The sequence below is a fragment of the Eulemur rufifrons genome, chromosome 14, assembly GCF_041146395.1.
Source record: "Eulemur rufifrons isolate Redbay chromosome 14, OSU_ERuf_1, whole genome shotgun sequence".
Classification (NCBI taxonomy): domain Eukaryota; kingdom Metazoa; phylum Chordata; class Mammalia; order Primates; family Lemuridae; genus Eulemur; species Eulemur rufifrons.
In genome coordinates, this window is record NC_090996.1 from 29,170,020 (window position 1) to 29,195,410 (window position 25,391).

At 34.4% G+C, this 25,391-nt stretch overlaps 1 protein-coding gene, 1 long non-coding RNA gene and 1 other non-coding gene across 4 annotated transcripts in view; 2 read left to right on the forward strand and 1 right to left on the reverse strand.

Annotated features, from left to right (window-relative positions):
• Positions 1-25,391, forward strand: part of LOC138394310 (uncharacterized) — a 70,162-nt gene that overhangs the window by 25,283 nt on the left and 19,488 nt on the right. For both annotated transcript variants that reach the window (XR_011235302.1, XR_011235303.1), the window contains exon 2: positions 18,374-18,493. This is a non-coding gene — a long non-coding RNA (uncharacterized lncRNA). The remainder of the gene's footprint in view (positions 1-18,373; positions 18,494-25,391) is intronic.
• ATF7IP2 (activating transcription factor 7 interacting protein 2) overlaps positions 1-25,391 on the reverse strand; it is a 43,273-nt gene that overhangs the window by 857 nt on the left and 17,025 nt on the right. Inside the window, exons 4-10 of the mRNA XM_069486137.1 lie at positions 22,377-22,511; positions 21,690-21,785; positions 18,310-18,461; positions 6,648-6,721; positions 5,511-5,566; positions 5,000-5,066; positions 593-678 (exon numbers count right to left, since the gene is read on the reverse strand). Coding sequence (XP_069342238.1) covers positions 593-678; positions 5,000-5,066; positions 5,511-5,566; positions 6,648-6,721; positions 18,310-18,461; positions 21,690-21,785; positions 22,377-22,511 — 666 coding nt within the window. The remainder of the gene's footprint in view (positions 1-592; positions 679-4,999; positions 5,067-5,510; positions 5,567-6,647; positions 6,722-18,309; positions 18,462-21,689; positions 21,786-22,376; positions 22,512-25,391) is intronic.
• On the forward strand, positions 18,987-19,091 carry LOC138394959 (small nucleolar RNA U13). The gene has a single exon (XR_011235465.1). It is a non-coding gene; the product is annotated as a small nucleolar RNA U13 (small nucleolar RNA).

Here is a 25,391-nt window from a genome sequence, read left to right on the forward strand (position 1 = left end):
AAAAGTTTAGCAAGCTGGCTTGGTGGGTACCAATTATTTTAAAGTGGTCAACAGAAGTTGTAAAAATATACATTTCCCATTCTTCAATCCTTTTGTCTAAATAGTAAAAGGATATTTCAAGAATTACGGGAGGCTGGATCCTGTCTTTTAAACATAAGCCTCTTCTGGGGTTAAGATTTCTATGCTCTGGAACATCACTAATCCACAGTGGGTTAGGTCTCAGATATTCTGGATAAATATTCCATCTCACTTTTAAATTGTGTTGTCAAACATTATACTAATTTACAGGAAAAGTGTCAGTACATAAGAGCATGTTTCCCTCTACTCTTACCAAAAATGACTATTGCTTTTAAAATAAAAATGCTTATCTAATTTGTTGGATGAAAAAAATGTATTTGTTTTAATTCTGTAGCTTCTGTAAAATTCAATTAAATTATTTTAATTGTGTAAGTAGATTAATAGAACATTTTAAAAAGCACATTAAAGTGTTTTTTAAGCTGAAATGTGACCCAAATATTTCTTCAGAGTAAAACAAGGTACTTCCCACTCAATTTGGAATGAATATCCCTTACAGAGCACTTCATATCAGTACCTGGTTTGCATTTTGTGCCGCTAGGGTTGTTTCTTTTGAGTTTAAAACAGCTTTTGAAGGTGACTCCACGGTGGATACTGGATGTTCTGTGAACAATACAAAGTTTAAAAAGTAAAATTTATCTATAATAATAAATTCCATAGCCTTTAAGCAAATAATTTATGTCTTGGGTAGTAATTAAATGTGAACTAAATTTACAAGACTGTGAAATATGAAGATACAGTTTGATAAAAGTTCAAGGCCCAAAGGTACCAAATCCAGAAAATTTTCCTTTAGGGTGACGGAAATTCTCCTCTTAAGGTAAACACTTTGGTCATTATGCAACTGGGAACTAGGTACACTTACACATAGGAGAGGGATCCCTGCTCAATGATCTTAGAGGCAAATTCTCTTTTGGTAGGCCAACAAGGATGTCCACAAACACAGAGCCATTTATAATGTATGAATATATGAGACACATAAGTCCTAGGAATTCAAACTAAAAATCATGCACGCTGGAAGTTTTCTTTCTTTTTTCCCCTCACCTGACTGGCAACACCCCTCCCCTTCCCCCCCCACCTCAGCCCCCGAGTTAAAGAAATTTCTACTGATAGGGTCTGTGTTAATCTGGAGGGAATTAGGTATAAATTGTGGACTGGAGAAAAGGAGGGAGGAAAGAGGGACAGAAAGGAAAATGGAAGAGAAAAAGAGAGAGAAAGGGGGTGGGCAGAAAAAAGTGGGTGGGAGAGAAAGAAGGTATGAGTAGGTGCAAGAATAGTTTATAAACAACTGGCGAGAATAAATATGGTTAAGAAAAGGGGCTTCATGTTACAAAGTATTAGAGTTGGATACTAAAAGTTCCAGAGATTTGAACATATCTAAGAAGCAGTAAAAACCATGTTAGGTCCATTGCATGACTAGTGATATAACTAATATACTTTATGAATCCCCAAATTAAATTATTTTTATTTGTATTTTTCTTTTGACAAGGATGAACAAGATTCTGCATTGTGTTTCAAAGTTAAATTATTAGTTTCTTTATTTACTGGTATTAAAAAAATCTTACCAGAAAAAGTGATGACTTTATGGTCTTAATTTCTAAGAGAATCTATACTGTCTTTTCATACTGGTTTAATTAATTAGAACTAGATTTGTAAAATCATAATCTGCAAGTTATGTAGATAACCTCCTCACCTCCCGAACTGCTGGGATTACAACTGAGCTACAGTGCCCAGCCAAAACATGGTTTGGTTTTGTTTGTTTTTCTTTTTTAAGAGAACTCTCAACAAAGAAAGCATGGCTTTTAAAGTTTGTATTTTTGAAATGAACTATTAGACATAATTTACAATTTATACCCATTTTAAGTATGCAGTTCTTTAAGTTTTGACAAATATAGACAATATTTGTGAAACCATCGCCAAAATACACAGAATATTGTTATTAACCCAAAAGTTCTTTAGTATTCCTTTCTCAGTCAATCCCTCTCTCATTCTAACCCCATGAAACCACTGGTGTATTGTCACTAAGGATTACATTTGTCTTTTCTAAAATTTCACATAAATTGAATCATATAGCATGTAATTCTTTTGCCCAGCATAATGTTTCTGAAATATATATGCAACATGTAGTTGCATATATCAATATTTTGTTCACTTGTTTTAGTGTTTAGTTGTATAGATATTCCACAATCTATTCACTCACTTCTTGATAGACATTTGGACTGTTTCTAGTTCTCGGTTATTATGAATAAAGCTGATATGAACAATAGCGTAAAAGTCTGTGGTAGATGTAGGTTTTCATTTCTTTTTGGTAAATACTTAAAAGAGTAAAATATAAAGTCATATAGTAAAGGTACAGTTAATGTTTTAAGAAAACTGCAAAACTACTTCAGAGATGATTTTACCATTTTACATTCTTACCTGAATGAAAATCATGAGAATCCAAGGTTGCTCTACATCCTCACCAACACTTCATATTTTTTGTAGTTTTCATTTTGGCCATTCTTTTGGGTATGCAGTAGTATCTCATTATAGTCTTAATTTCCCTAATGAATAATGACGTTGAGGATATGTTCCTGTGCTTATTTGCCAACCCCTAAGATTTAATGACGTGTCACCTACTTGCTTTGGGTCTAATTTACTCTTCTTTTCTTAGCATCATACAATAAAAGCTTAGATTGTTCATTTTAGACCTTCTATTTTTCTGATATAAACATTTAATGCTAGTATTTCCCCCTAAGTACTGCTTTAGCTGCATTCCACAAAGTCTGATATGCTTGTTTTTATTTTCATTCAGTTCAGAGCATTTTCTAAGTTCACTTTTAGATTTCTTCTTTGGCTCATGAGGTTATTGAGAAGTATATTTAGTCTCCAAATAGTTAGGGATTTTCCAGCTATCTGTTATAGACTACTCATTTAATTCTGTTGTATCAGAGAATATATTCTGTATGATTACAATCCTTTTACATATACTGGGACTTGTTTTATGAGAACCTGATCTATCTTATTGCATGTTTCATATGCACTTAAAAGAATTCTATTATGGTTGAGTTTAGTGTTCTATAAATGTCAATTAGGGTATGCTGGTTGATAGTGTTGCTTAGCCTTCTGTAGCCTTACTGGCTTTCTGTCTACAAATTGCATCAAATACTGAGAAGGAGTGTTAGCATTTCTATCAATTATAATTATGTATTTTTCTATTTATCATTTAATTCATATCAGTCTTACATCAGGTATTTTGGAGCTCTACTATAAGTGCATATACATGTAGGTGTACTTTGTCTTCTTGATGAAATAACTGCTTTATCATTATGAAACAGCCTTTCTTATTACTTATTCTGAAGTCTACTTGTCCAATAATACAGCCACTCTGACTTTCTTATGATTAGTGTTTGCATGCTTTTGCATGGTTTATCTTCTATCCTCTTAATTTTAATGTATCTGCATTTTTATATTTAAAACACATCTCTTATACTTAATCATATAGTTGAGTCTTACTTTGTTATCCAGTCTAACGATGTCTGCTTTTTAATGGAGTGTTTAGACCATTTACATTTTGTTATCAGTATAGTGAGGTTTAACTCTATCATCTTGCCTTTTATTCTCTGTTAGTCTCATTTGTTCTGTGTCTGCTTTTTTGTGGCTTCTCTTAGATTGAATATTTTTTAAATTCTGTTTTATCTCCACCATTGATTTATTAGCTCTACTTCCACTTGAAAGAAAAACTGTTGCTCTAGGCATTACCAATGTATCTTTAACTTATCATAGTCTACCTTCAAATACCACTCCACTCTCATACAATGTTAAGACACTTAAAACAGCATACTTCTGTTCCTCTGACCATCTTTGATATAACTATTGTCACACATTAACTTCTACACATAAACTCTACAATAAGGTGTTATATTCCTTTGTGTAGATCCACTTTCCATCTTTTATCATTTTACTATCACTTGAAGAACTTCCTTTATTTCTGATAGCAAAGGTCTACTGGCAACAAATTTTGTCTGATAAAGCCTTAATTTTGCTTCCATTTTTGAAAGACATTTGCTAGATATAGAATTCTAGGTTGACAGTTACTTTCCCCCATCCTTTTAATGATGTCATTTGATTGCCTTTTGGTTTGCATTGTTCTAACCGAGAATTCTGTGAATTCTTTGTTAACCTATCTATATTGTATCTTTGTTTTTCTGTTTATCTCTGGTTTTCAGGAACTTCAATATGATATCGTATCTTGCTATGGTTTTCTTTGTGTCTATCCTATTTGGAATTTATTGAACATCTTGGATATGTGGGTTTATATTTTTCATTAAATTTGGATGAGGCCTTATAACTGGTTCCCAGCCCCAGATGATTACATTTCACTTCTTTTGACGTAAATCTGAGAAAGAGGACACCATTGTCACTCTCCCTTTACATTTTCATGTCACGTAATTTTTTTTGGAAGAAAAAAAAAATCATTGGGTGAATGGATAAATTATGATATATCCACACCATGGGCTACTCTTGGCAATAGAAGGAAACACTAGTGATACGCAGCAACAACAATGTGGATGAGCTTCAAGAAAATTATGCTGAGTGAAAGAAGCCAATCTCAGAAGGACACATAGTATTATCATACTCAAATCACATTTGTGAAATAATATAATCACAGTGATGAGCACATTCGTGGTTACTAGGGGTTAGTGATTAGGGGTAAGAGGTAAGTGTGGCTATAAAGGGGTAACATAGGGGAGCTTTGTACTGATAGAATAGTTCTGTACTTTGATTATGGTGGGGCAGTTACACAAATCCACACATGATAAAATTGCATAGAGCTATAAACACATGCATAGTAACACACTGAAACAAACTCCATAAGTGGGTCCAGTGAGTCTTGAGTTGTTACCCTTCCCTTTTTTAACAAACAGAAAAATTAAAAATCTATTACCTGTGTTACAGTTAGATAGGCCTTCTCTTGTCAAATCAATTACAGAAGGAAGTGTCTTCTGTACAGCCTGAAAAATTATTTAAAAAATAAGGTTCGTACCTCAATAGCTAAAAATGTTTTTTAAAAATGAAACACACTAACTTCATCATTTAGAAACAAGAGATTGAACACTCTTTAAATCTCTTATGGTTTACTTTACTATGAAACTCTACTATGAAAAACAAAGCTCTTACAAAAGACTATATGGTTTCCGAGAATATGACTAGGCAGTCTAAATGAATTTGATAAATGAGTATGGTTGTGAAATATGTTCATCATTAGCTATCTGCTTTTCAATGTGTAAGCTGAATTGGAACCTGGTTAGGCTAACTAGTCAGACATTAATTTCTCAGAGAACGAATCCCCTCAAGAATGACTTAAGTCAACTAACATGTAGCAAACACTAACATTCCTAGAACTAACATGTTTAAATGAACAGTATTCAGAGACAATATTTATTACCCACCGTGACTTCAGTTTCAGCATTACATGGATCACTGGAATTTCCTGATATAATTTTTCTAATATCTGAAAGAAAATTATTAAAATATGAATATATTTGACAAGCTTATTAAACTATTAATTTATGGACTTTGTAATATATGAATGCTGAAACACAATGGGATGCTAATTATACAATCATAATAAGTAACTCAATTGACTTTACCTATTCCAAAGGTTGACGATCCAATTAAAAAAAAAACCGGTAGAGTTTTTTGGCCAAAAGACTTTTTCCCTTCTTTACAACTGTATTATTATTTTTTTGAAAATCTGAAAATGATTTTAGTTTTTGAGAAAATATACTTGGAAATGCACATTTTTTATTCACAATATCTTTAGAATAAATTGCCTGAGACAGGTAAGGAGCACTCTTTCTGGAACCAGTAGGAAGCCTCAGATAAATGTTTAACATCTTTAGTAATTCTGATTCATAATCTCAACAGCCCAAACTGTGGGGACAATAAAGTAGCTATATAAGTGGAGGCAAAGCTTTCTGAAATTAAGATACAAATACTACAATACAGTAAAAAAATGAAATCAAAATGGGAAATTTCGGATTAGAAATTATGAGCCAAACAAGATGGCTACTTTAAGAAAGAGAAAAGTTATCACTGGAAATTTCAGGTTAAAACTGTTATGTAAGTGTCATAAGACATAAACTCTAGAAAGCAACAAAAGCGCTATCAAAAAAACCAAGTTAAAATCAAAGAAAATAATAAATACAGTTCAAATCTCAAGTAGACTATGAGATAACTTAATAGAAAAAAAAAAAAAACTGCAAAAAGCAAACCACCACCACCAACAGAAGGCCAAGGCAAACAATTAAAAATAATGTATGTGGAAGCTAAGTAGCTTTACAACTTGCAAAGTCATTAAACAAACACAGTAACAAAACAACATGCCATAGGCTGATAAAACACAAGCTTAAAAAGAAATGTCAGTTATATTAAGAAATCATTTATTTAGGTAATATTAATTATATAAATTAGAATATTTTTGAGAGTACATTTAAAATTTTTAATTAAAAGATATTCAATTATTTATTTCAAACAAATATTGATTTAAGGCTTTCTAATTTGATCATCATAGTCTAATCAACTTAAGATACCTGTTGGATCTGATGTAATTGGAGTTGTCAAATTAGGACTTTCCACAGAAATCAACATAACATCATCATTGTTACTAAAATAAAAAAAATTAAAAACAAAAATAAACTAAACATGCATCATCAGGCTTAAACATGCAATTAGTAGAGTTCCTCTAGCTTAACATTTCATTACATGTTTACTGAACAACTTGGGAGGAAATGGTGATCATAAAACCAAATACCAAAGAAACCCCGGTATTACCAAGTCAATGATATGACCAAAAGTTCATGAAAATCCAATAGTAGACTGATAAAACTGAGTAGGGATCTATTCACAGTGAATCCAAATATATAATGTATAAAAATATACAATAGACATAAATGTGTAAGATACACAAATTATCACTTGAGCACAGAAACTTGCCTTCATAAAAATGAAACGTATAACTGAAGGAAACTCACTATGACACTTACAGATACTCTAAGACTGAAGATGGTAATAAAGCTATTAAAAAAAATGACACTACTATTTATTATATAGTGATATATACAGTAGCAATATTTACCACAAATTTTGTAAACTAAGGCAATGATGGTAAATGATGCTATGGTTATAAAATACTCTGAGCCAGATCATCTTCTGCCATTTTGACCCTGACTCCACTTTTATGATTTTGATATTTTAAGTTAGAATTTTGTTAAGAAAACCTTGAGACAAATTTAATTAAGCTCATTAAAATCCTATATCAATTTTCTACACAGCATAATTATACCATTTTCTTGTAGAGATGCCTTCTATTCTTAGTGTTTATATTTAGGTCTACAATCCATTTTGAGTTAATTTTTGTATATAGTACGAAGTGCTGAGGTTCACCTTTTCCCTCTAGTTAGTCGAGCAACATTTGCTGAAAAACTTTCCTGTTAAATTACCATGGCATGCCTATTGTAAACCAATGGACCACATGTGTATTCTTTAGTCTGTCCACTGATCTGTCAAAACCACTATCCTTATGTCAAAACCATCGTCTTTTACTACAGCTTTACAGTAAGTCTTGAACTCAGGTAGAGTGAGTCTCCCAACTTTGCTCCTTTTATATACTGTTTTCATCTTCTAGGTTGTTACATTTTCATGTAAGTTTTTAATCAGTTTGTTACCTGTTACCAAAAAGGCTGCTAGGATTTTGACTGGAATTGCATTAAACATACAGAACAATTTGGGCTGAATTGACATCTTAACAATAATGAATTTTCTGATTAATTAAAGTTGCATATCTCACCATTTATTTAGGTCTGCTTTAATTTCTTCAGTAATACCTTGTTAGGTTTCATACATATTTTAGTTTTTCCTTAGGTCTATCATGTTCTGTTATTGTAAATAATATTGATTCTAAATTTCAAATTCCAATTGTTGCCTGTACACAGAAGTGGTAGAGAGAAATAGTATGACATGTTTTCTTTAACTTTCAATACTTTAGAGATACCACTCCAACTCAATATTTTAGAGACGTCTTCTAGTTTGCATGGCGTACAGTAAGAAGTCTGCTGCCATTCTTATATTCTTGTTCCTTTTTATGTAATGTCTTCTCTCTCTCTGTGGTTACTTTTTAAGATTTTGTACTCATCACTTACTTTCAGCAATCTGATGTGATGTGGCTTTGTATGGTTTTATGTTTCTATTGCTTGGGAATTGTTAACCTTTTTTTTTTTTTTTTTACATTTATGGGTTTCGAGTTTGTATCAAATATGGAAAAATTTCATTATCTTCAAATATTTTTTCTGCCCTTTAGTGATATTACAATAATATATATATCAGACTGCTTGATTCTGTTCCATAGGTTTCTGATGCGTTGTTTTTACAGTCTTTTTCCTCTCTTGTTTTAGTTTGAACAGTTTCCATTCCTATTTCACTGACTTGCTTTTTAAAGCACTACTCTGTTGTTAATAGTATACACTCAACTTTTCAATTTAGTTATCATCTTTTTCACTCTGCAATTTCATCTATTAATAAAGTTCAACTTGGGTCTTCTATATTAATATCTTCCATTTTTTTCATGTTCACGTTTTCCTCTACACTGTTGGAACATGAGGTGTATGTTGACAATATCTGTTTGGGATCTCTCCATCACTATTCTTTGACCTGGAAAACATCCCCAGGTAGCAGGCTGGGACAATGGTAGGACTCATTTCATTTGTTTCCCTTCTCTCAGGGATCATAATACTGAGCTTCCGGTTTAACAGTATCTGGTCACAATTCATTTTCTTTTTTTAGCCCGATTTTTGAGTTGTTTACAGCAAAACCTCAGTTCCTGTAACTATTAATGCTTCATGGGCAGAACCTGAAAATTTCTGTATATTCTGTGAAATCAACTGTTTTCTATGGACATTTAAAACAAATTTAATTCAATTTTCATATCAAGTGTATTGGTGGAGGTGGGAAAAGGGTGGGATAATAGAAGGTTGCTTGGTAGGTACAATGTGTATTGCTTTAGTGATACATGCACTGAAGGCCCTGACTTCACCACAGTATAATATATCAGTGTAGCAAAATTGTACTTGTACTCCATCAATATATACAAAAATTGAAAAAATAAATTTAAAAAAATTTCTGAATAATATTCTAACATTTACCATTATTCCTACTTAACAAAAATATTTAGATACAAATTTTATTAAGAGTATTTGATTTTTGGCCAGGTGCAGGTGACTCACACCTATAATCCTAGCACTCTGGGAGGCCGAGGCCAGAGGATTGTTTGAGCTCAGGAGTTCAAGACCAACCTGAGCAAGAGCGAGACCCCATCTCTACTAGAAATAGAAAGAAATTAGCTGGACAACTAAAAATATATAGAAAAAACTAGCCGGGCATGGTGGCACATGCCTGTAGTCCCAGCTACTCGGGAGGCTGAGGCAGAAGGATCGCTTGAGCCCAGGAGTTTGCGGTGGCTGTGAGCTAGGCTGACGCCACGGCACTCACTCTAGCCCGGGCAACAAGGTGAGACTGTCTCAAAAAAACAAACAAACAAAAAAAACTTTTCCATTCACTTTTAGCCTCTAACAAAACTTGCCACAAAAAAAGGGGGGTGGGGGAGGTAACAAAAAAAAAAAAAAAAAAAAAACCAACTAGAAACAGTAATCATGAATTGAATGAAAGACTGATAGCTACATTTTGTTGTTAAACTACAAGAAAATTTTAAGTAATTCTTTTCATATATTCATATTACAGTCAAAATCCCTTACCAATATCAAAATTTTTCATTTAATTTTTCTTTTCTTTAGTTGTTGCTACAGTACTTCAAATGTAATGCTACACGGGAGTATAAAACACTAAGCAGAAGGACTTTAAAAAGTAAAAGGGAATTTTTGGCAATCTTATTGTACTTAGGAGGCAAGGATTAAGATTTGTGAATCCACCAAGTAGAGAAGCCCTGGTGAACACTTCAAGGTTTCATATGGAATCCATGGAGGGCTATGTCTTACGGGCCAAAGTAAACTAGAGGTAGAAGGAGCCTTACCAAAACTACTATAAGCCTAAAGTTATGCTGTTCCCTGAGTAGATTAGGTTGTCAGACCCTACTCTGTTGAGCAGAGGAAAAGATGAACCTTGTGTCTATAGCAAGATGATATCTTTCAGAGCCTCAACAATTTTTCAGAAATTATCAAGCATGCCAACAGACAGAATCAAAAAACTAGAAACTGACAGAAAAACAAGAGAAATGGACGCACAGGTGACCCAAATACTGGAGTTATAAAACAAGGGCATTAAAATAACGATGATTAATAGTTTTACAAATTTGGAAGACGGAGAAAATAGTTAAAACAGATGGAACACTCATTAGAAAAGTAGAATCTGTGAAAAAAAAGACTACACTGAAATTCACTGAAATTAAGTACAGTGAGTTCATATAAAGACACCATTAGGGAAGCGAAAAAACAGGGTGAGGAAAGATATTTATAATAAATATATCTGACAAAAAACTTTAGACAGACAACCCAAAATGAAAAGAAGCAAAAATCTTAGACTTCATAAAAGAAGATACCCAAATGACTAACAAACATGAAAATGTGCTTAATTTCATTATTAGAAGGAAATACAAATTAAAATCACAATATGATGCTACATACCAATACAGCTAAAATGAAAGAGATAGATAATACCAAGTGTTGGCAAGGACATGCAGTAATAAAACTCTCATGTACTTGTAGTGGGAGTATAACTTGGTGCAACTTCTTTGGCCAACTGGTTGACAGTATCTATTAAACCTGAATACATACATAATCCCATAACCTAGCAATTCCAATTCCAGGCATATGTCCAACAGAAGTTTATATATGTACATTCACCAAACGGCATGTAAAAGAATGTTTACAGCAGCACTATTTATAATTTCCCTGATCTGTAAACAACCCAAATGACCATAAACTGAATGGATTTAATTGTGGCATATCATATTGATGGATATTATACAGCAAATGAGAATTAACAGCTTGGATGCATCTCACAACACATAAGGTGGGGTACAAGAAGCAAGACATACTGAGTATGATTCCATTTATACAAAGGTGTAAAGCAAGCAAAAACAATTTATGGTGTTAGAACAGAGGATGGTGTTTAAGTCAGCATGGTAGCAGAGGAGACTGGTGACTGGGAAAGGCATGAGGCAGGCTGCATGCAATTAGTATTTCTTGAACTGGGTGATTGTGAAAATTCATCAAGCTATACATTTATTTGTTTCTGGAGTTTTCAGTAGGTATTATATTCAATTAACATTATTTTAAAAATTATGAGTGTAAAACTGTTAATGCTTATCCTGAGAACTCCATCTATAAATCTGCAAACTAAGGGAAGGTCTAACTGAAATTCCACTAGCATTCATTTAATATGTAACTTTCATGAAACTTGTTCCACTTACTGCTACCAATGATAGCTTTTTTTATAAACCACACCTGGAAAGAAAACTGATGAAACTGATGGTTTTCACAGTAGTCTGAATGTGCCTAACACATATTTTATACTTACATTTTGCCTTGGAGAAAAATTTCTGTGTCTAAAATTATTAATTTCTCCTGATAATGTTGTTATATAGTAGTTAAGAACAGAGATTCTGGAGACAGAATGTCTGGATCTAAGTTCTGGCGAATGTTTTGGTGACAAGGAATTCTGCTTTGGTTTCCTTATATAAAAGAGAGATATGTTTAAAATTAATAAAGAATGAATAGAAAAGAGCACATGAAAAACAATATAAGATTTCTTAAAATACTGTGGCTGGTAACTCCTTTTTACCCCTTTGTATCTCTGTAAACATTTCTTCACACAAAATTCAACGCAAGACATAGGCAATATTAACTGTTTCATTTGATCAATACTGGCAAAGTAGTCTGTTCTTGGGTGCCTTAGACCTTGATGCTTACTTTTCATCTTTAGAAATGACTGTACATAAACGTATTTTCTTTCTACTTAAGAAAGTTTCTTCATCAAATATATGTTCTGGTTCATAAACTTTCTCTTTTAGAAGCTTCTGCAACTTAGCTCTTACTGCCTTTTCCATTTTCTTCTCATTCTAAAAAGAAAAATGCTTAAACTTCTAAACCCAACTATTACTATGGATGTAGACAGTTAGTAGTGGCACTAATTCCTCCAATACCTGAAGCATCAGAAAAAACAATAATAAAACCTCCTGGCTTTCTCTAGAGCCAGGATAATAATGGGAGGAGCAACACCTTTCTTTTTTTTTCTTTCTTTTCTAAGAGTTCCTTTATTTCTTAAATCTTTTTCAAAATGTTAAAATAAGTTATATGCATACAAAAGTACATGAATTGATATGTAGAACAGCTGTAATGGGATCTCCCACACTTGAACAATTTGAAAAGTAAATAAAAAATAAAAGTATCTACTTGAAGACATAAGAAAGCTGTGGTGGCAGCCAAGACTTGAGGTATTAAGATCCTAGAGAAGAGGGTATAGAGACATGAACTAGACACTTGCCACTGTGTTCCCCTCAAGGCATGTCAGCCAAGCAGGAATGCTAAGAAGCCAAAGCAAAAAATGGCTGAAATCACAGTGGGCTGGTATTGAGGAGAAAAAAATTGGAATGTAAGACGAGCAATAGTGGGGGAGCCATAGGACACACCCCAAGTTTTCAGGTGGAACTTAAGAGGGCTGTACCACAGGAACGGGGGCGGGGGGGGGGGAATCAGAGAAGACTAAACCTTATTAAAAAACTGCAGATCAACCTCAGTTCTCCTCAAATCTATTGCTATGTAACAATTTACCTAAAAATGTAATGGCTAAAATCCCACACATTTATGATCTCGGTTTCTGTGGGTAATTAGGGAGTGGTGCAGTTGAGGGACTGTGGCTCAGGGTCTCTCAAGAGGTTGCAGTCAGGATGATGGCTAGGGCTGTGGTCATCTGGTCTGGCCAGGGCTAGGGGATCTGCTTCCAAAATGGCTCATTCACATAACTGTTGGGAGGCTACCTCACCACGTGGAACTCTGCACAGCTCGCTTGATGTCCTCATCACATGGCAGTTAACTTACCCTAGAGCAAGCAATCCAAGACAGCAAGGAAGCTAATGTCTTTTATGATCTACTCAAAAAATGTCACTTTTGCCATATTCTATTCACTAGAAGTGAGTCACCTAGCATAACCCAAGACAGAAAATAGGTTCCACCTTTTAAAGGGAGGCGTATCAAAGACCTTTGTGGACACATTTAAAATCCATCATAGGTGCCGTGATTCTCTGCTGTCTTCCAGAGTATAGGGTGAATCCAGTCATGGTAGACATGATTGAGGGCCTTTACAATATACAATATCTAAGAATCAAACACAAAATTAGCAGGTATACTAAGATATAGGACAAAGATCAAAAACAACAAACAGAATAGAGCTCAAAGTGACCCAGATAAGAGAGTCATCAGAAATGGATCAAAAAATAAGTGACTAAAATGTTCAACACATGGATGGTAAGATGAAGAATTTCCCATCCCTGCTACCTAACATTTTACAGTATACTGATGAAAACCAAAGATAAGTAGAATATCTCAAAAGCAGCTAGAGATATTATTTTCAAAGATGCAACGATTAGACTGATGTTTAAAAACTTTCAACAGAAACAGAAATCAGAAAGCAATGTGATGACATCTTGCAAGCGCTGAGAGAAAGTAACTGCCAACCTACAAATCTATACCCAGGTTAAAATATCCTTCAAAAATAAAGACAAAATGAAGTTATTTCCAGATAAAAACTGACAGCATTTATGCTGAGCAGAAGTATTAAATAAAAACAGAATAAGAAATGGAGTTCTTATGCAGAAGAAAAATTATTTCAGATGGAAAGATGGAAATATAGGAAGAAATGAAGAGCAAGAAAGAGTAAATACGTGGGTAAGTCTAAATGAACAATGACTGTACAGTGATATCATCCTGTGGGATTTAAAATAATACAAAATTAGAATGAATGAAAACATAAAACATGGAAAGAACAGTAAGCAAAGTGAAGTATTCTGAGGTCAAGCATTGTCTACAAAATGGTAAAAGTAGTACTTCATGTTAGATTCTAATGAGTAACCATCTATATAATGATCTTACAATAACTTCTAAAGGAACAATGAAAGATGTATAATTAACAAGGTAATGGGGAATGGAAAAAATAGATTAATCCAAAAAAAGGCTAAAGGGACAGATGGAGGAAGTGATCATAAAATAAATGGAATAAATAGAAAACAAATAGTAAGATTGCAATTATAAACCCATATACATCAGTAAGATTAAACATAAAATTTCTAGTTGAGATTACTTTCAAATTGAATTAAAAACATATGTTCCCTTTAATAAATAATTACAAAGCTAGCACTCATGTAGCCACTACTCAGGTAAATAAATTTTAAATTACCAGCACTTCAGAAACCCATATGCCTCTATCCTGTATCAGAAACTTCCCCCCAAAATAGCATTTGTAGTACTGATTTCCTTGTTTTATTCCTTAGTGTTACCAACTAGCTCTGAATCCCAAAATAATGTATTTTATTTTATGGCTATTTTTGATCTTCATTTAAATGGAATCATACTATTTTGTGTCTGCTTTTCAATAATGCTTTGGTGGGAATCACTCATAATGATTGCATGTTACTGCAGTGTCTTCATTTTCATTAATGTATAACTTTCCACTGTATGGATTTACAAGAATTTCTTTTTCTTTTCAACTGTAGATAGACACTTTTTTCCTATTTGGCTATTAGGGAGAATGCTAATATACATTTCTCCTATCACACATGTATACCTATCTCTACCTAGGGTACACAGCAAGTACTGGAACTGCTAGGTCAAAGGAGATCCAGATCTTCAATACTTCTAGATAATGCCATTTTTTTCTAGAATATTATACCAATTCAGTCAACCAACAACAAAATATTCAATAAAACAATTCCCTTTATTTCAAAACCTCACCAATACCCAGTATTGCCAGATTTTTAAATGTTTTATTTTTTCCTTACCTGTTATGAAATGATATCTCATTGTGGTTTTAATTTGCATCTCCCTGATTACTAATGAAGATGAACACTTTTTCTTATGTTTATTGGCCATTTGGAATTCCTCTTTTGTGAAGTGAAGTGGACGTACAACTCTTTTGCCCATTTTTCTTTTGTATTACCTGGCTTTTACTCATTGATTTGTTGAAGTTCTTTATATATATTCTGGGTACTAGTCCTCTACAGGTTATATGTGCTGCCAGTATCTTCTCCCACTCGATGGCCTGTCTTCTCACTATCTTTATAGTTCCTTTTGAGAAAAGAAGTTTCTAATTTTAATGTGGTAAAACAGATCAATTTTTCTTTTATGGCAAGGGCATTTGTGTCTTAAGAAATCTTTCCCCATCCAAGTTTGTGAAGACATTCTATATTCTGAAAGCTTTACAATTTTCCTTTAGATATTTAGTTCCTTAATCCACACGAGATTAATTTTTTTGTACAGCATGACATAGGGGTCCAATTTCATATTGTCCCCAACATAAACAGCAAATTAAGATGGCACCATTTACTGAAAGTCATACAATCTCCATCACATGTCACATCATGTACATATATGCGTTGAGTTTCTGGACTCTGTTACAATGATCTGTTGTTTGTCTAATACTTGCCAATATCATATTATCCTATTTACTGTAGCTTTGTAATTTTCTGATGGCAAATTCCCTCCGTTTTGTTTCTCAACCTAAAGGGTATCTTGGCCTCTTAACCCACTGCATTTACATATACATTTTAGAAGCAAAGACGCTTATTCAGTTTCATGAAATTACACACTAGGATACCGATTGAATTGTACTCTATAAAATTAACTTGAATAAAAGTGAAAACATTTTATAATACTGCTTTGTCCAAACCATAAACATAGTACATCTTCTGTCCATTTAATTCTTCTTTAGTATCTCTCAATGATGTTTTATGATTTTCTTCAGAGTTATTGCATAACTTGTTAAATGTATTCCCAGGTAATTGATATATTTTGGTGCTGCTGTAATGGTATTATATCTTTTTAAAAATTTCATTTCTTCATTAAATCCAGTATATAGGAATACAACTGATTTTGTATATATTTGAGTGCAGCAATCTTGTATAACTCATAAATTCTAATATTTTATTGTAGGTTTCTTTGGATTTCCTACATACATACCCAATTCATCCAAGGATAGTAATAATATTGTCCCTTCTTTGCTAATCCTTTATATTTTTCCCCACCCCCCCCCCCAATTATTGGCATTCCTACATTAGCTAAGACAAACAGTATGCTATATGAAGGGATGAAAGCAGGCATCTTTCTCCCGTTTTGTATCTCAAGGAGAACAATTTCCAATGTTTTACCATCAGATTTGTCTTAGGGTTTTCGTAGATAATCTGTCAGATTAAGGAAGTTACCTCCTATTCTCAGTTTGCCAAGAATTTGTTTTAATCATAAATACTTTATCAAGTCCTGCATCTATTGTGAGGTGATGATTTTTTTCCTGGCAAATTACATTCACTGATTTTTAAATTGTTAAACTAACATTGCAGCATTCCTGAGTCAAACTCAATTTTTGCAGATGGTTGAACTTGGTTTACTAGAACTTTGTTTAGGACAACTGCATCTATTTTGTGGATTAAAGTGGGCTGTAATTTTCCATTTCTGTAAAATTTTAAAATTGACTTTAGTTTCAGGGTTACGCTAGCATCATAAAATGAACTGAAGAATGTTTCCTCTTTTTCTATTCTTTGGAAGAGTTTGTTTAAAGCTGCTGTTATTTCTTTCTTAAATGTTTTATAAACTCACCATCGAAGCCATCAGAGACAAGTTACAGATTTGTTAGAATTACTTGCAAATTCACCACGGTCTGAGAGTGGTGGCTCAAACAGTTTCATAAATTGCAGGTTCTTCCTTCAGAACAGTGGATTTGTTCAGATCAGAGACACAAGCCACTGCTAAATTGGACACATTTATCTGTAAATGCTATTTTAATGGTGTCTTCAACTTCTTCCCTTCCATCATCAGCACTTTATTTTTCCTCTTTTCACTTCATGAGTTTCAGCACATGCATCAACACAGGGTAACAACAGAGTTACTGAAATGTGACTCTTCCGTTCATGAAATAAATGCTTTCTTGGCAGCAGCTTCCTGGCTCAAAACTAAAATGTGGGCCTCAATATCATGGAATACTATCAGAAATCTACTGTAAATGGTGTAGATCTGAAATGCTTCTCCTTTGTTTCATAGCCTCCTTGTGTACGCATATTTATTTGCACGAAAGGGTGTTTGTTCTTCAAACAACGGCCATCATTCGATTTTCTTATTTTTGGTTATGTATTTTCTTCTTTTTAAATAATCTTAAAGAGCTCCAAAAAAATGTTATCACGAATAAGAAAAGAATTCATTAATATCTCTCCCCTGCCCCCCCCTCCCATTAACATCAATTCAGAGCAGGACCACCAATCATGTTGGTCTGTCGTACTGAACTAGTTCTTTCCTACCAGGCCTAAATCTTTTGAACTAGACTGGAAATTACATGTCTTAGCTATTTTATTACTCAATTAGACAAATAAGTTAACCTATTCACTCTAATTTGAAGCTATCATGATACTACTTTCAATGGGCAGAATTAATTTTAGGCACTTTTTCCTTAGTCTTACCTACTTGTCTGTAATTTTGTGAGACAGGGTCTCACTACGTTGCTCAGGCTGGAGAGCAGTGGCTAGTCACAGGCACCAACATAACGCACTATAGCTTTGAACTCCTGAGCTCAAGCGATCATCCTCCTGCCTCAGCCTCCCAAGTAGCTAGGATGTGGGCATGTACCACCGTGTCCACCTTCTGTGTCATGTTTTTAAACCACTGTTTCATAACAACTTGATTTTTCCAAGTATATAACTGGAAACTACTGGGGTGACCCAACAGGTCACTCTAATCACTATATCAAGGATGAGAAGCATCACAACGGAAAACCTGATCACCTAATTCAAAATTTCAGTACTGTGAAAACAATAATGATTAAAGGTTTGGAGAATCAATGTCATTCCTTCATAATGGACAAGAATAGTGATCCTGTGAATGTGATGAATATGAAGCTTTAAGCAAATTTTATGCTTGAGAAAAGGGCATATGTTTACAAATATAGATTTAGATAAATAAGTTTATGCATTTTTACAGAAATGCCTACCTTTCAGAAACAGACTCATCATGATCCAGTGACAAATTAATCTTTTCACTTGCTTTTTCTGAAGGTTCTGAGTTCACAGAAGTCATTCTTTCAACTGGACTATTAAGTGACTCTGGATTCTTATTCAAAATCGCTGTACCTGAATTTACAACCTGTTAAGTGGGTGAGAAAAATGCAGCTGAAGGTAAGGTTGCCAACTGTGTCCTTCCACACAAAATTAATGATAGGTAAAATTTCACTTAGAAAATATTATCACATACATCATATTATATGTATTTCAACAGCTAACCACCATGATTGTGATTTGCCTGCCGAAATGAATTTTTAAAAACTTAAGAGAGGCCGGAAGCAGTGACTCACTGCTTGTAATCCTAGCACTCTGGGAGGCCGAGACAGGAGGATTGCTTGAGCTCAGGAGTTCAAGACCAGGTGGAGCAGGAGACAGACCCTATATCTCTACTAGAAATACAAAAAAATTAGCCAGGTGTGGTGGTGTGCACCTGTAGTCTCAGCTACTCGGGAGGCTGAGGCCGGAGGATGGCTTGAGCCCAGGAGTCTGGGGGTGCTGTGAGCTAGGCTGACACCACAGCACTGTAGCCCAGGCAACAGAGAGACACTCTGTCTCCAAAGGAAAAAAAATAAAAATAAAAACTTCAAAGAAATAAAAATGATGGGCAATCCTTCTGTATTTCATCAGCAGGATTGGGTTTTCACATTTATGTGTGAGACGTGCTTCCCTCAAACCTTGTTACAGCTTTGGTTGGCACATTACCTGTCTGATGTGGGGGAAAAAAAAAAAAAAAAGGATGGCACAAATCAACTTCCCAGCTTGGATGGAAACAAGGAAAAACAAATACCTAGGTACTGAGATAACATTTTATTCCTATTAGACTTAGTTTTAGGAACAAACACTACACTTTAACAACAAAACTTTTTACTTTTGTTATGCTTCTAATAAAGACCAGAAGTAAATCAGATTGCCAACTTGTTCTTCCAGTTGAGTTTATTTAAAACTTGGAGCTGGAGCTGGAGCATCGCTTGAGGTCAGGTGTTGAAGACCAGCCTCAGCAAGAATGAGACCCCATCACTACCAAAAAAAAAAAACAACCAACCACCACCTCGGAGCTGAAATATTTAGTCCACAACTGCCTTCCATAATCATTTCTTGACAACAACTACTCTGGAAACCAAACTGTCTTCCGTTATGATTTCACAATAACAACTTCTCTGCTCTTTAAAATTCCAATAAAACCCCAACCTACACATCCTCAGGGCCAGCATTCCTTTTTCCTTTCGTGTCATCCCTTTGTCTCCCCCCTTAGGTTTTGAAGCACAAAGTTTATTTTACTTTCCATCTTAATCTTTTGAGTCAAGAATTCTTTCCCATCCTGAGGTATGAGCACCCCTAACATAATTCAAAAGGATCAAATGATTGCCCAAACTCATGGACTTTTCTAAGGGACAGCATGAACAAAAATGCAGATATGCAAAGGCAGAATTCTGAAATATTATCTTAAATTGAACAGATTTTATATGTAGAAATAGATTTAAATAACGTTGGAAAGCAATAGCAAAAATATTTGGTATCCTTTCTGTTCCAAGACAAGGTCGTATAGACTCACTTCTCCCTGTTCCTCCCCTCTAACTGCAACATTGAGAAAAAATAATCAACATTATAAAGCTCTTAAAAACTGTTGACAACCACCAGGGATGAGAAAAGAAATCATTAATATCCCCCACACTCCCACCTTGAACATCAATCCAAGCCAGGACTACCAATCATGTTTCTTTGTTAAACTCTTAACTACTTCTTCCCTATCAGCCCCAATGATACTAGAAAGTGACTCTGAAAGTTACTTTATGTAAAGAAAAGGGTAGACTTACTAAGCTTTTTTTTTTTTTATTCTCCATATATCCTGCACCGGGTGCCAAGGAAGCCAGGGACCCATCCTTTACCCCAAACCTGTAGCAGTGGTGCTCAACCCCTGATTCCATAGCTGCAGAATTAGGGGGCCCAATTTACCACAGCAGCACTGTCAGATGGGTCCCCACCTAACACCTTAGGCAGTGGCAGGCCCAATCCACCACTGACCATAGACTGTTTCCTGAACTTCCTACTCAATAGCAGCACCTGCAGAGACTGAACAGAAGAAAGTAGAGCCAGAAGAAAGAAGCCCAACCAGTACAGCACTGCGGGAGTTCTTAAAAGTCAATTGTCATTGTAACTACAGCTCACAAGAGGTGGTCAGGATCTACACGCTAAACCCAAACAGGTTTAACCCACATATGCTAAGAGTCATAAGCCTAACTTCCTCAAAAAGCCCTCTGCGTGACTGAATACAGTGAACTTTTGACTAAATCTAAACATGGTAACTGCCTGCCGAAATAGAGTCCTAGTCTAATTTCAAAGAACGCTCATTGTGACTGAATAAGGTGACCTTCTCAGCTTTCCAAGGCACTAGCAAAGAGCTGTCCAGCAAAACCCTTGGCTTTCTCTATAGAGCATGCTTTTCTGACAGTGAACTTCCTAGAATCTTTTGCAATCTGGATAGTGAGAATTTCCCAAATCATCAAGTCCTGGTTCTTTTTTACTGAACAGTTCCTCCTTCAATTCATCTCTTTCTTCTCACATTTTACTATAAGCAAGAAGAAAGAAGTCAATTCTTCTATACTTTGCTTATAAACCTTGGGCAGACCAGTATGGGTCCAAGGTCTGTTAGGGACTGGGGCTGCAGAGCTCCGCCCCCCTACCCTACCTTGTCCCTGTCCATAGAAAAATTGTCTTCCATGACACTTAGGAAGGTGAGTAGGGGGCGCACAGCAGGAGGTGAGCAGTGAGCAAGGGAAGCTTCATCTGTATTTACAGCCACTCAGCATCACCACCTGAGCTCCAATCCCTGCCAGCACCCCCCACCCCCCACCGCCCCCAACCACCATCAGTGCAAAAATTGTCTTCCATGAAACCAGTCCCTGGTGCCAAAAAGCTTGGGGACCACTGCTGGGTGAACAGATTGACAGAAAATGATAAAAGTATAATAAAATATTAAAGGTAAACTCTAGGTGCTGAGTGTATAGGTATTCACTACAAAATTCTTTCAACTTTGCTGTATGTTTGATATTTTTCTTAATAAAATGAAGGTGGGAGGGAGATAGTTTAGGTAATCACTAATCCCCTCTCTACTTCCTTAACTAAAGTAATACAAATGGCATTTACTACTTAAGGGTGTCTTCTCCAGAGATAGATTCGAGGGAACATTCTAAGTATAAACTTAGTGTCCTTTAAGGCTTCTGTCCTAACTTGGAAATATATTCATTTCTTATAATCCAACTACGTATAATGTTAGACGAGGTTATTAAAATTCCTGTGTGTTTATACTAACCTCACATGTTGTATTATTGGATAACATGTTTGGTTTCAAACAATTCCTTTGAGATATTACTGTTTTAATACGTCTTTGAAGTTTTCCTATTTTTGTCTAGAAGGAAAAGAGAAAAACAAATAAATATTAAACCAGAGTACTAAATAACATATCATATAGAGATGGAGGGAAAATTATTGGCCCAAGTAGTTTGTAAGACTTAGGCATTTACCCAAATAAATGAGAAATTCTTATATAAGCAAAATATTTAAACCACATTTTATGCTTGTATGATATTCACGAATGGAAGATAAAAACCTCAAACTTCTAATTGGTCCACAATAAAATTAATGTTGGTAGAAGAAATGCCAATCAGCAAGTAATCCTAGAAGAGTAAAACAAAACAAAAAAGTCCAAAAAAGCTTGAAAACAGGTTGCATAAGCTCTAGTAAAGGATATATTTAGAACGAAGAGATTGCCCATGGATTAAGTCTTTTAAGTGACACAGAATGCCTAGTATTTCTAAAAGTATTTCTCAAGAGCCAATATTGCTAAGATATAATAAATTCTATTGTCTATGGTATAGTCATACATTAGGCCTGTGTCCAGGAATCAGATTGGGGTCTCCTTTCCTAATATGAAAGATATCGTCAAATTCTACTTTCTAAAAGGACCCAAATAAAATCACATGAAATTATAAAAACTTACGAAGAGTTCATCAGCTATTGCTTCATGTTTATTCCTGCACTGTGTCTTCCCAATGCGTTCCTTCAATTCTTTCAGTTTATTATCAAATAGTTTGTAATTTATACTACAGATCTCCTGTCGAATCAAATGTCTGACCTAGAATTTTAAAATAAAAACCAAAATACCCCATGTTTCAAATTTAAAAGCCATTTTCTTTTCTGCTTTTTAAGAGTAGCTTTGTTCTTTTCTACATTTACTATAACCAATAAAACATACTTTATTTATATTTGTATGTTTATATTACAAGTTTTATAAAACTTGAATATTAGACTCACAGAACACATTCAATATTTAAATATGCAGACATGCTAGAAATTAAGTTTATTCTCATAGTGCAAATTTTAGTCTCCTACGGTGCCAGCTGAATTCCATAATATACATTATAGGAATAATTTAAAGACTATGTCCCATTTACATTTTTTTAATAACCTTAACTAAAAGTTACTGTTTCATAAAAAGGAGCTCTACTAATCTGAAAACCAAAGCCCAATGAAAATGGTTGTTTGGTTTGTAATAGATTTGGAAAAAATTATACAAATTTGAGCCTTGACCTTACCATTAAACAGGCTATATGACCTTTGGGAAGTTATATCATCTCTGGGCTTCATTTTCCTTGTCCACAAATGGGTAGATAATACAATAAATGTCTGTTGAACAAGTGATAGTCAAAGGATTTTTATAAGAACACAATAAGGTGATGTGTGAAAGAGCTCCATAAAATAAAAAAAAAAAAAAAAACACTGAATTGATATGAGGGGAAATAAATATGCAAGATAATCACCATTAGTTGCATGTTTTTAGAAGGTGGCTTATTGCTAAAATTGAAAGATGCCAGGGACAATTATGTAGCAACTAATGCTACCTGGCATAATGCATGCTATTCTAACAGACTATAGTAGCTATCTTATGAAAAATGAATGAGTTTCATTATCTGGCTGTTTTCTTGAAAACAGAGTGGCCCATTTTCAGGGAGAATAATTAATCTCAATGCTCATTGATATGAACAGCTCTGCTGGGTTATTCATTAAGAAACATTCACTGTAGTTTTCTTCTCGGTGAGTATCCTCCTATAAGAAACTTTCAAAGCAGGGTAGGTCTGTTGCTCTTAATGACACCCATCATGATACATTTAAGGTATTTATTAGTAATATTTATACTGTTTTCCCCTCAACATCTTGCTTCATGGTGCTCAAAACTGGAACACATAGTTCCTATGTTAAGCTTTTTATACTGATATCACCTGGATGATTAGTTATGTTCTTTAATTTTATTTCATTATTCTCCACGTTTTTCCTTCTTGTTTCCAGCTGTTCTCCTCCTCAAGGCTGTCTACTTGATCTCTTCCATACTGCCACTTCTTCCATGGTTTCACAATGTTATTATACATGATTGTCATTTTTACTTTTACAACTTTTAAATATTTGATCAAACAAGTGCTTAAAATGTATTATTATGTAAACAAATGGTCAGAAACACATACTTTTTTTTTTTTACCTACAGCCATTACCTACTACCCATGTGTGGGTTTTACGGATCATCACATGCTTGTCAGTTCACTGGCTAGGGTCAATATGTGAAGCTCATAACCCAGATCAATTTTGCAAAACGTATCTAAATGTTTTAAACATGGAGACACTGTGTTCTTTCTACAGTGTTCTTCAAACTTCCCTGGTGAGGAAGAATCACATGGGATACTTGTTAAAATCACAAATTCCTAGGTCCCATCCTGGATCTATCAAACGAATCTTCAGGAAAGGGGCCTGGAAAGTTGTATAATTAACAGGAACTACAAGTGATTCTTATCAGGTAAATTTGAGACAACAGTAGCCTAAAACATGTCTCTCACTATTAGCTCAAAAAACCACAACTTAAATAGGTACTTCTGGTGATGCAGACAGAGGGAGATCCTTAAACTTGATTATTTTGGACTAAGTGTCCACCAAGGAGTGATTCCTCTTGGTTAGAGTGAATGCTTTTTCTCATTTAATGGTAATGCTCCTTATACAGAAGGAAAACACAATATCCTCCACCAAATATGTCATAAATTTTTTCCAATGGTAATGTGCCCAACATTATGGAGTCAGATGGAAGTCCAGATTTCAATTTGCAGACAGCAAACAGACTAGACTATAATTTGGAGAAGGTACAAACTTAAATATCTCCCCAATCTGTCCCAACTTTCTAAGACAGTGGGTAGAGTGAATAACTTGGATTTTTGAGGAAAAACCCTTCCACTTCAGTAATTTAACTGGAATGAACTAGACCAAGATCCTTATGCAATCACAAAAGGTAAGAGAAAATAGCTCTAGGACTCTCAGGAGGGATGAATAATTTCAGAATGGGGAGCCCTATATCTCAGTAGAATTGAAACAAGGTGAACATACAAATGTGATTTAGAGAGATAATTGTTTGGATGTGAATTTTAACAAGTGAGGAAAAGCTAGCTATTTAGAGATAGTATGTCCATATCAGAACTTGTTTCCTAATGCAGCTACTAATCACTAGGAATAAGATGCAGATGGAATCCCTAAACTTTTTCTTGGATAACTTGGCCTAAGGCTAGATTGATAATTCTACTACCCCCCCTCTGCCAGCAATAGACCATTTACTTATTTTTTATCATGTCTCTTTTGGTCTTCCTGGAAGAAAATCAAGACATAGAAAGTGAAACACTATTGACTCACCTTTTAAGCTGGTTCTGCATGAGTCTTTCAAAAATATTTCCTTTTATAAAGTGAAGACACATTCATAGGATTATATAATTATGTAATTATAATGGTCTGTTTTAGAAAACAGTAGTGTTTGTGTTTCGGAAACATTGTGCAGGATAGTTTTGATTGGGAAATTTTGGTCCATTACAGCCGAAAGACATTTATCTACCACATAATGCCTTTTAGTAGTGATAGTGAAATAGTAAAACATAATTATCAAAACAGGTCCTGATTACAGCCATTCCAGTAGCACTGAAGCTCATTA